This window comes from Nycticebus coucang, chromosome 8 (assembly GCF_027406575.1).
Source record: "Nycticebus coucang isolate mNycCou1 chromosome 8, mNycCou1.pri, whole genome shotgun sequence".
NCBI classification, from domain to species: domain Eukaryota; kingdom Metazoa; phylum Chordata; class Mammalia; order Primates; family Lorisidae; genus Nycticebus; species Nycticebus coucang.
This window is the reverse complement of record NC_069787.1, coordinates 103,258,158-103,273,422: the sequence shown is the minus strand read 5'-3', so window position 1 is coordinate 103,273,422 and position 15,265 is coordinate 103,258,158. Positions and strand designations below refer to the sequence as shown.

Here is a 15,265-nt window from a genome sequence, read left to right as displayed (position 1 = left end):
AAGAGCTTTATTGCCCAGTACAGGCTTAGCAAACTAGTCTACAGGACAAATCTGACCCTGCATCTTTTTTTATAAATAAAGTTTTGTTAGAACACAGCCATGCTCATTCCTTTATGTGCTGTCTCCGGCTACTTTCATGCTACAGTGGAAGAGTTAAATAGTTGGGATATAGATTTTATGGCTTGCAAAGCCTAAAATACTTACTCTCTGATCCTGTACACAAAATATTTGTCAACCCCTGGCCTAATAACATAGCAAACCCCCTTTGTCTTGTTTACCAGGCTTTGTCAGTTAGAAAATGCTACTTATTGTGAGTAGAAGTTTAGTTTTATGCCAGCTTTTCATCGTGAAAATTGATTGTGAAATTCTTAGCAGGCTTCATTTTCGTATTCTGAAATCTTTCATCTGGTCTAAATCTTTGTTTTATTCCTTTGCTTTGTTTTATTTTTTGCTCATTCCAAAAATGTACGTTTGTCAGCTAATGTTAAAACTACAAGGTGTCCCAAAAGTTGCTCCTTAAGTCACCATACAGTTGAAAGTTGTACTTATTTAAGTTTATTTAAATAAAGGTACATTTAGCTATAACTTCCCATTCTTTCTACATGGGGCGACTTTGGGGACACCCTGTAATTTTATATGTTTACTAGTTTTTTATGACTTTGATTTTTGTCTGTGATTATCTTAATGATATTTTATAGCTGTAGATAAAAGGACAGCTAAATTTGATATTCCACTAGGTACATAAAATTGTGATGTTAAAAGGATATCCACTTAAAATCTGTATGTGTGCATGTATTTAGGAATTAAACTCTGTACCTTTCCTTACTGACCATAATCATACTGAGATAGTTGTCTATTACAGGACAGTCTGCATTTAAGATCTTTTTCTTCCTAAAATGTCAGGTGTGAGCCTTTGTGCCTTTAGGAAAGCTTCATTCTAATAGAACTTACGTGATAAATTCACTAATTGTGCTTGTCTTATAAATGGGCTTCTTTGTTGTTGAGATCTTGCTGACTAGAGACTAGTTTAAAAATGTTGAAAGAGATTTCTCCTCTCGTTTGTGTTAATAGATTACTGACAAACAATTTTAGCCCTTTTACATTTGGGCATATGTAGGTTTCATCATTTCACTGGATATATAAGGAAGCAAAAATCTTAGCCAGTCTAATGAAGCTACTTGCAAATGGATACAAAACATAACCAGGATATTATGATTTAAATCTCAGTATAGGGCGGCACCTGTGGCTCAGTGGATAAGTGCACCCGCCCCATATACCAAGGGTAGTGGGTTCAAACCCAGCCCCAGCCAGCTAAAAGAGCAATGAGAATTGCAACAAAAAATAGCCAGGTGTTGTGGCAGGTGCCTGTAGTCCCAGCTACTTGGGAGGCTGAGGCAAGAGAATAGCTTAAGCCGAAGAGTTGGAGGTTGCTGTGAGCTGAGAGGCCACCGCACTCTACCGAGGGTGACAAAATAAGACTGTCTCAAAAATAAAATAAAATAAATCTCAGTATAATCTTATTAACTGACTCCACTAAATTCCTTTACACAGCTGCTCTTAAGAAAACATGCTTTTGATGCCAAGCTGCTTTCTGAAAATAAGATTAAATATTAGTTTATTTAATAGCTGGGCGTTGTGGTGGGTGCCTGTAGTCCCAGCTACTCGGGAGGCTGAGGCAAGAGAATCGCCTTAAGCCCAGGAGTTGGAGGTTGCTGTGAGCTGTGTGAGGCCACGGCACTCTGCTGAGGGCCATAAAGTGAGACTCTGTCTCTACAAAAGAAAAAATATATATATATTAGTTTATTTAGGAAAAAAAACTGAAAGGAATCACCAATGTAAGTACCATATATAGCTTATATAGACTAAGATGATAAAATAAGTTAGATTACTCTTCTCTTAGGCCAGGTCCAGTGGCTCACACCTGTAATCCTAACACTCGGGGAAGCAGACGTGGGTGGATTGCCTGAGCTCACAGTTTCCAGACCAGCCTGAGCCAGAGTGAGACCTCGTCTCTAAAAATAGCTGGGCGTTATGGCAGGCACCTGCAGTCCTAACTACTTGGGAGGCTAAGGCAAGAGAATCGCTTGAGCCCAAGAGTTTGAGGTTGCTATGAGCTGTGATGTCACAGCACTTTACCAAGGGCGACAAAATGAAATTACATCTCAAAAAAAAAAAAAATTACTCTTCACTCTTTACTTTTACTTCCCACCCCCTATAATCCAGGTCCTCTCATTGGGCTAAAAAGGGGATTTATTTAAAGTAAAATTTCACTGTATTTTAGTTTCTAAAAATTACAGTCTGTGTATATATTTGTGTGTGTGTGTACAGATATTTGAGTATTCCAAGTTTCAAATTTCTTACTTCCGTATTGCTGCCTGTCTCTGCAAGTTCCACATATTAATTTTAATATATTAAAAAATCATCACAGCAAAATGTTAAGAGCATAGTCTAGAGGCATACTGCTTTGGGTAATTTACTCTACCACTTCATAGCTGTGTGTCTTTGGGCCTTTCACTTAACATCTCTGTGCCTGTTTCTTATGTAAAATAGAAGCAATAATGTCAGTACTTGTTACAATTGCAAGGATTAGTTGTTAATCTGTAAAAAATACATACTAAATGCCAGTAAATGTTAACTTTTATTATTATTGTGTTCTGGCCCAGAAAAAAATAAAACACTGCATGTAAGATGTTCTTGTTTATTCAATGTAAATTAAGCATATTTAATTTTTTTCACAATGAATTACAATTATTAGAGCAGGGGAGAAGAAAAGATATCCAAATATGAGAAATGTTAATACCTTTTTTCAAATTAAAAATCAATGATTTATATTTTAAAGGAGTTAAAAGTAAGTGTGCTTTTTTTTGCTATTTAGAACAAGCTCATGCTGGGCATGGCAGCTTACGCCTATTATCCTAGCACTCTAGGAAGTGAAGATGGGTGGATTACCTGAGCTCAGGGGTTCAGGACCAGCCTGATTCAGAGTTAGACCTCATCTTTAAAACTAGCCAGGCATTGTGGCGAGTGTCTATAGTCCCAGCTACTCAGAAGCTGAGGCAAGAGAATCACTTGAGCCCAAGAGTTTGAAGTTGCTATGCACTGTGATGCCATAAGCACTGTACATTGGGTGACAAAGTGAGACTTTGCCTCAAAAAAAAAAAAAGAACAAGTTCTTATTATTTGCCCTGTTCAGAATTTTTTTATTTTCATAAAAATAAAAATATTTTTATTATTTGCTTTTTATTCTTTTTGAGACAGAGTCTCACTCTGTTGCCCTGGGTAGAGTACTGTGACATCATAGTCACAGCAACCTCAAATTCTTGGGCTCTAGCAATCCTCTTGCCTCTGCCTTACAAGTAGCTAGGATGATAAGCACCTGCCACAATGCCTGGCTAGTTTTTTTATTTTTAGTAGAGATGTAGCCTCACTCTTGCTCAGGCTGATCTTGAACTTCTGAGCTCAAGCAATCCGCCCAGCCCAGCCTCCCAGAGTGCTAGGATTATGAGCCACTGTGCCCAGCCAGAACCTTTTAAATTTCTTTTCTTATTTTTTTCTTTAGATTATCATCTACTGTTGTTCCTCAAAGGGCATTTAGAGTAAAGCCTACTCTAAGATTGGTTAGCTTCATACTGAAATTTTAAAGTGGCAAATCTGAACTTCTTTTAAAATCATGATTTGACAGCCTGAAAATTTCTAAAGATAGTTACTACACCATAACCTAGTAATGGCAGACTGTCTGTACTTCAGCAGAATCACAGTCTTGGGAATCATAATTCCAACTATGTAAATCAAAAGAAACGTAGTAACGTGCCAACATCATGAAGTGGGATAAATAAAAAGCTCTAAGTTCTGAAATCCAAAGGAACCTAAATTCTGCTCCCAATTGTTCAAAGGGATTTTCTATATGAGATTAGCTAACTCTGTTAAGTATACAATATCTGTGTCCATTTAGCTAAATTTATAATTCTTTCAGTGGAATCCAACTAGTTACAATGAAATACACCTTAGCACCCAAATAATATTTAGACTGCATCCAGATCTAGGCCAAATTTTATTGCTTAACAAGGCTTTGAGTTATCTTTGTTTGCTTCACATTCCCAGTTTCTTCTTAAACTACTACTACTAATTAGTCCATCAGTAAGTTATTCTGTATACTAAATTTACAGTTCTTCAGATATATTGGGAAGTAACCATTTTACATAAAGGAATCTCTTGCCTACAACTCCAAAGATAGCTGATTCCCTAGATGACTTCTTTACATACATCAAGAAATCTAGGGAAATAAAGAAGCATTTGTGCCTCCTAGCATCTTTTTTAAAATAAAAACTCAACAATTTATTGTTTGAAATGAACACATTTACTCCTAGGATTATGATGTCGTCCATATTAAGTATACTGAGATTTCATTCAATAAATATTTATTAAACACTTGGTATATGCCAAACACTGTTCTAATACTAGTGATGGAACAGCAAACATACATTCTTTGAATAGTAGGAGGCTTACCAATTTGCAACTATCTGGTCTCATTTGAGTTACCTGGAGTTAATTCAGCAAAATCACAGAATGATACAGAACTCGAGAACCTAGTTCAACCCTCTTATTTATAGATTTTAAGAATCTTTAATCCTGAGATTAAAAGAATTTCTCTCATCATATGGTTAGTCAATAACACTGCATGCTTTTTGTTGTTCTTTCATATTCTCAAATCTTATTTATATTAAAAAGATAAATAATGACCCAAAAAATCCTTCATCAACCTCAGAATATTTCTCCAGCAGTAATATTGTTTTTCTCTGATTCTACTTTTTTGAAAGGGTTGACTTCTTATCTTCCTTTGAACACACTACCGTCTAACTTCAGTACTCATAACTCCATTGAAAGTGCTGTCTCCAAGGCCACCCACAGCCTCATAACTGCTTATGCCTGAGGCATTTTCTAATCTTTTTCTGTCTTGTCACTGTGTGGCATTTGTTATTATTAATCACTCTATCCATTTCAAGTGTTTTCTTACCTATGGGATGACATACTCTGCTGGTTTTATTTCTCCTCCTTAGATCATTTTCCTGACTTCTTCATAAGCTCTTCCTTATCATTCATCTTTAAAATTTTGGTGCTCCCCAAGATACTTGTCACCTTTTTCTACATACTCTCCTTGAACAGTCTCATCCACTTTCATCGCCTCTCTTGCCATCTAAATGCTGAGAACTTGCAAATCTTTATTCTTGCTCAATTCTTTCCCCTAAGCTTTAAACTCATACATCTTGTTAGACATCTCCTGGGTATCTTTTAGGAATCTCAAAAATCATCATCATTAAAACTGAACTATTGCTAACTGCATTTGTTCCCGTTTCTTATCTTGGTGACATCTAATAAATAGGTGATTGCTTAGAAATTTAGTAGTAATCATAAACAGCCTCTACCTCAATTACTCCCTACATTCTATCCATTCTACTACTTTAATTCATTCTACATGTGTAGGATACTAACACTTTTCTTTCCAGGCCATCATTCTAGATTATTCCTATGGCCTTTGTTAATATGTAAGAAAATAATAGAGTAAATACTCAGGAAATGAACTTAAAGAGTCATACAGCTCTACGTTTGGATCATTACTCTGTCACTTAGAATCTGTGGGTGCTCTGAATACCAGTTTCCTTATCTGTAAAACAGGAGTATTACCACTTATTTCATAGGGCAATTGTGCAATTTAAATTTTTGGTCCTTAGAACGCAGTACTTGGCACATAATAAACTTTCAACAAAAGATTGTAAATACTTTTTAAGTTGCCTATTTCACATCATTCTCCATTGTGTTTTGAGTATGATGCTTTTCTTACAAAATGTTACCACTCCCAGGGTAAAAATCCTGCTTCAGTAGTTCCTTATTACTATCAGAGTAATATTCAAATGATTTAACATGGCATTTTAAATGGTCTTCCATGTAAATGGAAATGAATCCTGTTTTCCTTTTTAGCTTCTTTTTGCCTCTCTCCCCTATTTATGCCTCGGTGATAATAATTAACAGTTCCTCCAGAGCACCTGCAAGCTTTTGAACATCTGAGCCCTATCTGAAACATCTTTTTCTGTAGCTAGAGACGTAATTTTTGTCCTTCAGGACTCAGCTTACATGTTACTTTATTTGGGAACATATTCATGACTACTTTGGACATTGAGTTAAGTTTGCTAACTAACATAGGGCTCACGCTCTCTCCCACGATAGCACTCCTTACACTATATTGTGGCTACCTATTCCCTCATCTGTTTCCCTCAATTCATTGTGAATGTTTAAAGAAGCTCAAGGACTATTGAGGTTTGGTTATTGGATGGATGTTCATCTGCAAAACATTAAATATTCTCAAGAGGGTGTCTTATTTATTGTTCCTCATTTGTTCTTCTATATATTTCACTTATATTAGCAAAAGAAAACATGTATGTAATTTTCAAAATATCATTATTTGAGATGTGAAGTTCTCAAAAGGGAATGAGTGCTGCCATCTGTATAAAACAGAATTGCTTAAAGAATTTTAGTTTAATGCTATACTTTTCAAAGTAGTTCCTGTCTACATCAGTCCTTTCTCAGATATTATTCTCCATTACTTTTTGAAATGCTGATATCTGCATTTGTCTGAACTTCTTGGTCAATGAGAAGAATATGAGCTCTGATATCAGGCAATGCTGGCTTCAAACTCTTGCTAATAATGACTACTTCTTAGAATCTATATGTAAGCCCTAAAACCAGTGCCTGACATACTGTAGATGCTCAATAAATTTAAATTTCCTTTTATACTTTATAAATGTTGCTTTATATGGGCTACATAGTGTTATCTGGCCATCTAATCAAAGCTATATACTCATCCAATCTTAGATTAAAGTCTATCCTTCTATGAAGCATCTTCCTACTCAACTGTGTCTGCACAATCAAAGCTAATACAATAAATGTGAACAATTAATCTCTCTAATTGGTCTGTCTGTTAGAATGTGAACTCTTTGAGGGCATGGACCCTGTCTTAAATTTATCGTTCTTGTAGAATGCTGAGAAGTTCGGGAAGAAACTATGGGAGAAGTTTGTTACTTAATTTATTTTTATCAGTGTCAGCCTAAATAAACCATGTTTATAGAGGAAAATTTGTTGGGAGCAGTCATACTGAGCATTCTGTAGCTAATTTGAGCTGAGTGTTTCCCATTGTCAATTTCATTGCCCTTCCTATTAGGACAGATCATGAAGAAATAACTATACTAATTAATTCCCAACTGTAAATTTGGTTTTACACATTTCCTTGCCAATAAACTAGCTTGATTATTTTCTATGAATTATTTCTTCTGGGTCAGTTTTCTAGGATATTATAACTCATGCTTGCAAATTTGAATGTGTCTTACAGGAGGATTTGTTGGTATTGAGGAAAACAGTGAAATCCTTTTTGGCTGTTTGCCAACAGTGCCTATCTAATGTTAATACTCCAGTGAAGGAACAGGTAAGAAATCAGTTAAGAGCTCTTAACAAAAACCACTTATAAAAGCATTAGTGAACAGTAAGATGTAAATTTTATGGCAGTTCTTAGCATGTCCTTTCCTAGCATTTGTGGGATCTAGAACAAGAATGCAGATGTAAATATGTTATAAAACAAGCAAATAAACTTGTTATATAAAATATATTTGGCTGGGCCTAGTAGCTCACACCTGTAATCCCAGCACATTGGGAAGCTGAAACGGGAGGATTGCTTGAAGCCAGGGGTGCAAGACCAGCCTAGGCAACATAGTGAGATCTCACCTCTACAAAAAAAAAAAAAAATACAAAAAATTAGCCAGGTATGGTGGCACATGCCTGTAGTCCCAGCTACTTAAAAGGCTGAGACAGGAGAATTGCTTAAGCCCAGGAGTTCAAGGTTACAGTGAGCTTTGATCAGATCATTGCACTCCAATCTGGGTGACAGAGCAAGATTCTATCTCTTAAAAAAAAAAAAAAGCAAAATACATACTTTCCTTCTCCTTTGACAAGTATATTCTTATCACTTGGAAGGCTAGGTTGAAATTTAGAGTTCTTGACTCCTCTAAGAATTCTATGCCAGAACATTGAGAATCTAGGGAGCTCAACTATGACCTGTCCTTTTACCATCTCATCTTTAGCTCCTTCACATGCAAATCAGAACTTCTCACACATGCATGTGAATACTTTAGTCCACATATCAAAACTCTGTCAACACCACCCACCTAAACACCTGCCTGAGGCTGCAGTATACCCAAGAAGAGGCATTTACAGGATCTGACAATAGGATTATGGCTCTCAGGGCAAGGAATCCCTGAGTCTCTGTACTTGGACAACAGTGTAGAAGTATAGTTTAGTAAGCAGGTAGGCATATCCTTTTGGTCCTGTAGATTACTTACCCCTTGAAAAGGGCACAGCACAAAGAAGGTCAGGATGGGCCAGGGAAGTACTTTTTCCATGATGCAACACTTTTTAAAGAAAATTATACTTTCCTTTTAAGGAGTATGTGTGTATGAAATAGAATATATGTATTTCTTGTTTTGATAATGGGCTAGAAAAAGTCTGGTTTAAAGGGTATAGTATTACTTTGCTCTTTCTTCTTCTTACAAATATGTTGTCACAGGTCTCTTTTTTGTTGGGTTATCAACATTTAACTTAAAGTGGAAACAGATGATTTTTCCTAAAGTTTATGCTCTAAATCTGCACAACCCTTCTGGTGCTTTCAAGAATTGCCCACCTCTGCCCATTTAAGCCAAATACATACTGTGTCTGCATCAAACCTGCTCGGTAATATCCAAACGTATGGCTTGGTTGAAAAATATGCTTCTACATTCTTTTTATGCTCCCTTCTTTTCAAATGGCTCTTACTAAGTATCTTAATATTTCATGGTTGTGCAGTCAGGGCATGAATTGCCATGATTCTTGCTGGACCTGAACAGCCAGGTATACAGCCATCCCCAAATAAATGCCAAAATAGTGTTTTCCCATTGAAATCAATTTTGGGGGTGGAGGAATTGGTGGATTGTACTGAGATGTCAGAGCCCTCTTTTAACCTACAACAAAATCTTTCACCCAGCCCATTAAATAGTGTAAATTTGGTAGTATACCTGTACTGTTTTATCTTTGGGGAAATGTGATTAAATTTGGGAGGATGCTTTTAGATTCCAGTTTTTATATGAATGGTCTACTATAGTCATGCATCACTTGATGGCAGGAATACATGCTAAGAAATGTGTCATTAGGTGATTTCATAATTGTGTGACTATCATAGAGTATACTTACACAAACTACAAAGTATTATCTACTAGCAGTGAGGAACCTGCAGTTTCAAGGCCATATGTAGCCCTCCAGATCCCCTAGTGTGGTCCCTCAACCAAATTCAACTTCACCGAACAATCACTTTATTAAAAGGGTTTGTTCTTTAAAATTTGGATTCATTCCAAAAGCCCACTCAAGGATCTGGAAGGCCACATGTGGCCCCAAGGCTACAGTGCTACACCCCCACATAGTGCTATACTGAATACATAGGCAATTATAGTGCAGTTCTGAGTATTTATGTATCTAAAGCCAGAATAGGTATAGTAAAAATACAGCGTCAAAGATAAAAAATGGTACACCTGCACTGTACATTACCATGAATGGAACCTTCAGAACTGATGTGGGTAAATGAGTAAGTGATGAATGAATGTGAAAGCCTAGGACATAATTGTACTTTATAGACTTTACAAACACCGTACACTTAGGCTGCTCTAAATTTATAAAATAAAATTTTCTTCAGTAATAAATTAATCTTAGCTTACTATAACTTTTAAACTTTATAAACTTTTTAACTTTTTAAATTTTGACTCTTGTAACACTTAAAACACAAACACATTGTACAGCTGTGCAAAAATAATTTTTCTTTTTCTTTCTTTCTTTTATTTATTTTTTGAGACAGAGTCTCACTCTGTTGCCTTTGGTAGAGTGCTATGGCATCAAAGCTTACAGCAATCTCAAACTCTTAGGCTCAAGTGATCCCCCTCCCTCAGCCCCCCAAGTAGCTGGGACTACAGGTGTCCACCACCAAAGCCCAGCTAGTTTTTTTATATTTAGTAGAGATGGAGTCTCGTTCCTGCTAATGCTAGTTTCAGTCTCCTAAGCTCAGGCAATCCATCCACGTTAGCCTCCCAGAGTGCTAGGATTATAGACATCAGCCAGGGCACCTGGCCAGTAATTTTTCTTTATATCCTTATTCTACAGACTTTTTCCTGTTCTTAGTTTTTTTTATTTATTTGTTTACTTTTTAAGCTTTTTTGTTAAAAACTAAGATGCAAACACACTTTACCCTAGACCTATGTTGGGTCAGGATCATCAGTATTACCATCTTCCATCTCCATATCTTGTCCCACTGAAAGGTCTTCAGGGGCAGTGACACACATGGAGCTGTCATCTCCTATGACAGCAATGCCTTCTGGAATATCTCCTGAAGGACCTGCCTGAGGCTGTTTTATGGTTAACTTTTTCTTAATACGTAGAAGGAATACACTCTAAAATAATGATAAAAAATATAGTATAGTAAACATATAAACCAGTAACATAGTCATTTATTATTCTCAAGCATTATGTACTGTACATAATTGTATGTGCTATATTTTTCTGACTGGTGGTGTAGTAAATTTACTTATACCAGCATCACTACAAACACATGAGTAATGCATTGAGTAATGCATTGCACTAATGGTAGCTACTACATACTGGGGCCATAGGAATTATTAAGCTCCATTATAATTTTATGTGTTCACTGACAAAAATGTCATTATGTGGTACATGACTATATAAGAAACTTTTTTATGTTAGATTTTTAAAAAAGAATCCCAAACAGCTTACAGATTTTTATTACTGCATTATGATTTGTTTTCAAAAATGTTCTGCTAATTACTTGATTAAGTATATAATTGATTCCTAAACTCTATCATAATCTGTTATATCAATTTTGTATTTTTAGATTTGTATTAAACTCATTTTTATAGACATAGTGGCTCACACCTATAATCCTAGCACTCTGAGAGGCCAAGATGGGAGGATCACTTGAGCTAAGGAGTTCAAGACCAACCTGAGCAAGAGCAAGACTCCATGTCTACTAAAAATAAAATAATTAGCCAGGCATTATGACAGACACCTATCAGGAGACTGAGTCAGGATGATCTCTTGAGCTGAGGAGTTAGAGATCAGCCTGAGTAAGAGCAAGACCCTATCTCTACTAAAAATGGAAAAATTAGCCAGTCATTGTGGCAGGTGTCTATAGTCCCAGCTACTCAGAAGGCTGAGGCAGGAAGATCACTTAAACCCAGGAGTTTGAGGTTTCTGTGAATTGGGCTGACACCACAGCACTCCAGGCTGGGGAACAGAGTGAGATGTGGTCTCCAAAAAAAAAAATTCAAGTCAGAATCTTTTAATCAACTATTTTTAGATAATATAGCCAAGTAAGAGAAAATGATTATATTTAGGGGAAAAAAATCTCAAGTATGTCAAGTGTTTAATAAGAAAAAGTAATTTTATTACGTTTTGAAATTTAAACTATATAGTTATTTTAACACTGAAAATTTATACTATGATACTGTTATTGAACTATGTTTTAATTTGGTATATTGCCATTAGCATTGATTTGTAGTTATATCTATATTTGTACAATATTTTATTGACGAATTCTCTTTGCATTCCAGGCTTTCATGTTACTCTGTGATCTTTTGATGATTTTTAGCCACCAATTAATGACAGGTGGCAGAGAGGGCCTTCAGCCTTTGGTGTTTAATCCAGATACTGGACTTCAGTCTGAACTCCTCAGTTTTGTAATGGATCACGTTTTCATTGACCAAGACGAGGAGAACCAGAGCATGGGTATTTGTAACTACCATCTTGTTGATAGTGATTTTGTTTTACCAACCCCAAAAGACAGGAGGAAGAAAATCAAATTCAATTCTAAAACTTAGTGAGATTTTATTTAAAAAAAAAAAAATACTAATACATTCATATAATTCAGAAACCAATAAGAAGAAAAATGTACATAGTGAGCTCTCTCTCCTTTAACATTGTACTTGAGAGATTTTTTTTCCTATCATGACAGAGCTTCCTCTTTTTATAACAGCTACATATTTTTTATATAGATACGGTACAGCGTAATTTATATAACCTATCTTACATTGATTGATATACTAACGGCTAGTTTACAATTTTTAGCTATCATAAACTATCCTATAACAAATAATAGTGTACATTTGTCATTTCTCGAATGTACTATTGTGAGAATAGATGTTCTTTCTAGTTGACTGTCCAGGTTCATAAGTTTTCCAGAAGAAAATATCCAGTTTCTCTTCTGTTCCTGAGTGAAGACTGTATATTATTTAAATGAACAAAATATACCTGTAAGATATTAAAAGCTGAAAGACTAAAATCAAACCTCCCTAGTTAAAATTGTGCTGAGCCTACGAAATGATAACTTAGCAGAATTAGACTGAATAGTTCATGGTTACTTGTAAGTGTCAGTTAGAATGGGCTATTTGTAAAATATATGATTAAGCTCTCTAAAATAATATAAAATACATATCTGATCCACAAATCTAGTTGGTGCTATTCACTTTGAAAATACTCAGCTGTGAAACTGTGTGTTTATTTAGAGTCTGTATTAATCCCTGGAGCCAAAATTTACTTGCTACTCATCTAAAGCAAAAAGATTTCCAACTTCTGAAAATATTGCTGCTTCACAACAGTACTAATTAGTAGAAAGGAAAAAGAGAGATGGAGAGTGAGATCTTTTATGACTATATAAATGTGAAAAAGAGAAGGCTCGACCCCAGATAAGTGCAGGCCAGGATAGGAGAATGTTAGTATAGAACCTGAAATCAATGTTAGCATCCAGAGCCTTGTTGGAAAAAATATATGTGTATAACATGGTTTACAAAATATTTGTTTCTCATCTGATAATGTAACAGTGTTTAGGATGAGTATTAAAAAGTAACTCCTCCATATATTTCCATTACTCCTCCAAATATTTTTCTAAAAGAAAACTTTTTCCCTTTGTCTTAAAATTGTTCAGAAATTTTTGTCTATGGGAATATGTTAGCACATAAAGAATATTAAAAGAAAAGACAGCATTGTTTAAAGTAACTTAGTATTACATGACAAAAATAGCAGTAAAACAATCTTTGTATATCTGTGGGGGATTAGTTCCAGGACCCCCAGGGATGCTCAAGTTTCTTATGTAAAAGATGGCATAGTACAGTCAGCCTTTCACATTCATAGATATGGAGGGGAGACTATATGGTTTGCTTTTCTTACTCAGTCTTTGCTATGATGCTGTCCTAGAAGATAACTTTAGTGCCTATTTAATGTTTGGTAAATGGGTAACTAAATTCAGCACTCCAAAATAGTTAATCAGTATAATTAAGTTTCTGTCTCATCAGTAACTCAATTGTACCTGTTTATAAAGTTAACAATATTTATATCATTTTCACTTATATTGATTATCTGCATTGTTCTTGAATAAAAAGATAAATTCTTAACTTATTTATTTTGTGTGGTTAGAGGGTGATGAAGAAGATGAAGCTAATAAAATTGAAGCCTTACACAAAAGAAGGAATCTACTTGCTGCCTTCAGCAAACTTATCATTTATGACATTGTTGACATGCATGCAGCTGCAGACATCTTCAAACACTACATGAAGGTATAGTTTCTTATTCTTATTTTCTCCTTCCATTTAAATGGCAGAGAAATTTGCAATTGAAATAATGATGACAGAAGCTAAAATTGATAGCTTTCACCTATGTAATGTGAATGATTTTTCTGGAAAAGTTTATTTTATATAATTATAAAGCTTTTTTATTAGTCTGTTTCATTGTATTAATTCCATTGAGTAGTAGTTCCTAGCATTTATATGAAAAGAATATACTCATTTTCTGCTTGCTTTCATTTTTATTAGCTACACTTTATTCCTAATCCTCTGAAAAAGCAGTGGCCAGAACTCTTAATGGTGTGACTTGACAGGCACAGATAAGAAGGAAAACTACTCACTTTTCCTATATTTGCCTTGTTCTTAGACCAGAGAGAATGTTCTATAATGCCCATATTCAAAATATAGTGTTTGCTGTTTGATTTACTTCTGTCTGTTGGGGAATGGTTTAATTCCAGTTATGATATAGCATAACTAATTCATCATATCTTACTGAAAACTGCCATGTGGTGAGCACTGTGCCTAGAGGCCAGGGGTTTAAATAAAGCATCATTTCTCCAAGAAAGAGTTTACAGATTAATAGAGCAACTTCCATTTGTTCTGTTTCAGCTTATTTTCTCCATTTAGTCCGCAAAGAAATCATGAAAGAATTTGCCAAACTAATTACTGATATCCAGATAGATTATGTCTGTCATATTTGCATGTTGATCTTATAAACAAAAATATCACAATATAATAGTGAACTTCTGCTTCCTCTTAGTGACTGTTACATTGCTAAGTATTCAAAAAAAAAAGCACTGCTTTTAAGGGTGCATTTATTGTATACTCTTACTTAGGTTCAACATCAAGCTCACTGCTATATTATTCAGAGTAGTTATATTCCTGATTCCCTTAGATCCCAGGCATTTGTGAAGGAGAATTGTTTAATTTTCCATATAACCTTCCTTCACTTTCTAAAATCAGAACTATGATTATCTCTATTTATTTGTTTGGAACTATTATTTATGTCTTTCTATCACCTTTTCTGTTTTTCTGGTGAAAAGGTGATAAAAGGACATAGATTCCACACTCTGTGCAAATTTGCTTAACACTTGATTCATCTGGCCTAAGAAACATTCATTTGGAATGACTTGATACTCTCATTATCTCCTCACTAAACCTAGATCTCAGTTCCATTTTAAGGTGTTTATGGTACCCTCTTAATACAGTTTTTCCCTTTAGCAAAAAATAGAGAAGAATGTGTTGTGTTCTAGTTTTTCCCAGTAATCTCTTAACAATACTGCATTTTTTCTAAAGTCAATCTTACTCAAAACTTTTACCATCAGGAATGCACCTTCATCTTATACTTTATCATTTTTGCACACCTTTGCTCATTGTAGGCTCTAACCTGTTCGCTATTTCAATATATGGCTATGTGACTTTCCCCCTAACTTCTATACATAATTATTACTTCAAATATCTGAACTTAAGAAATCTGCCTGTTCAAGTATTTTAGTGTCTTGATGTATCTTTATTTAGTTGTTTTTTGAGATAGTTCTTTTCTTTTCTTTTTCCTTGATTTTTTTTTTTTTTTT

At 35.0% G+C, this 15,265-nt stretch overlaps 1 protein-coding gene across 3 annotated transcripts in view; it reads left to right on the top strand.

Annotated features, from left to right (window-relative positions):
* Positions 1-15,265, top strand: part of STAG1 (stromal antigen 1) — a 411,299-nt gene that overhangs the window by 368,696 nt on the left and 27,338 nt on the right. For all 3 annotated transcript variants that reach the window (XM_053598524.1, XM_053598525.1, XM_053598526.1), the window contains 3 exons: positions 7,382-7,474; positions 11,688-11,862; positions 13,546-13,685. In XM_053598524.1, the coding sequence (XP_053454499.1) occupies positions 7,382-7,474; positions 11,688-11,862; positions 13,546-13,685 (408 nt within the window). The remainder of the gene's footprint in view (positions 1-7,381; positions 7,475-11,687; positions 11,863-13,545; positions 13,686-15,265) is intronic.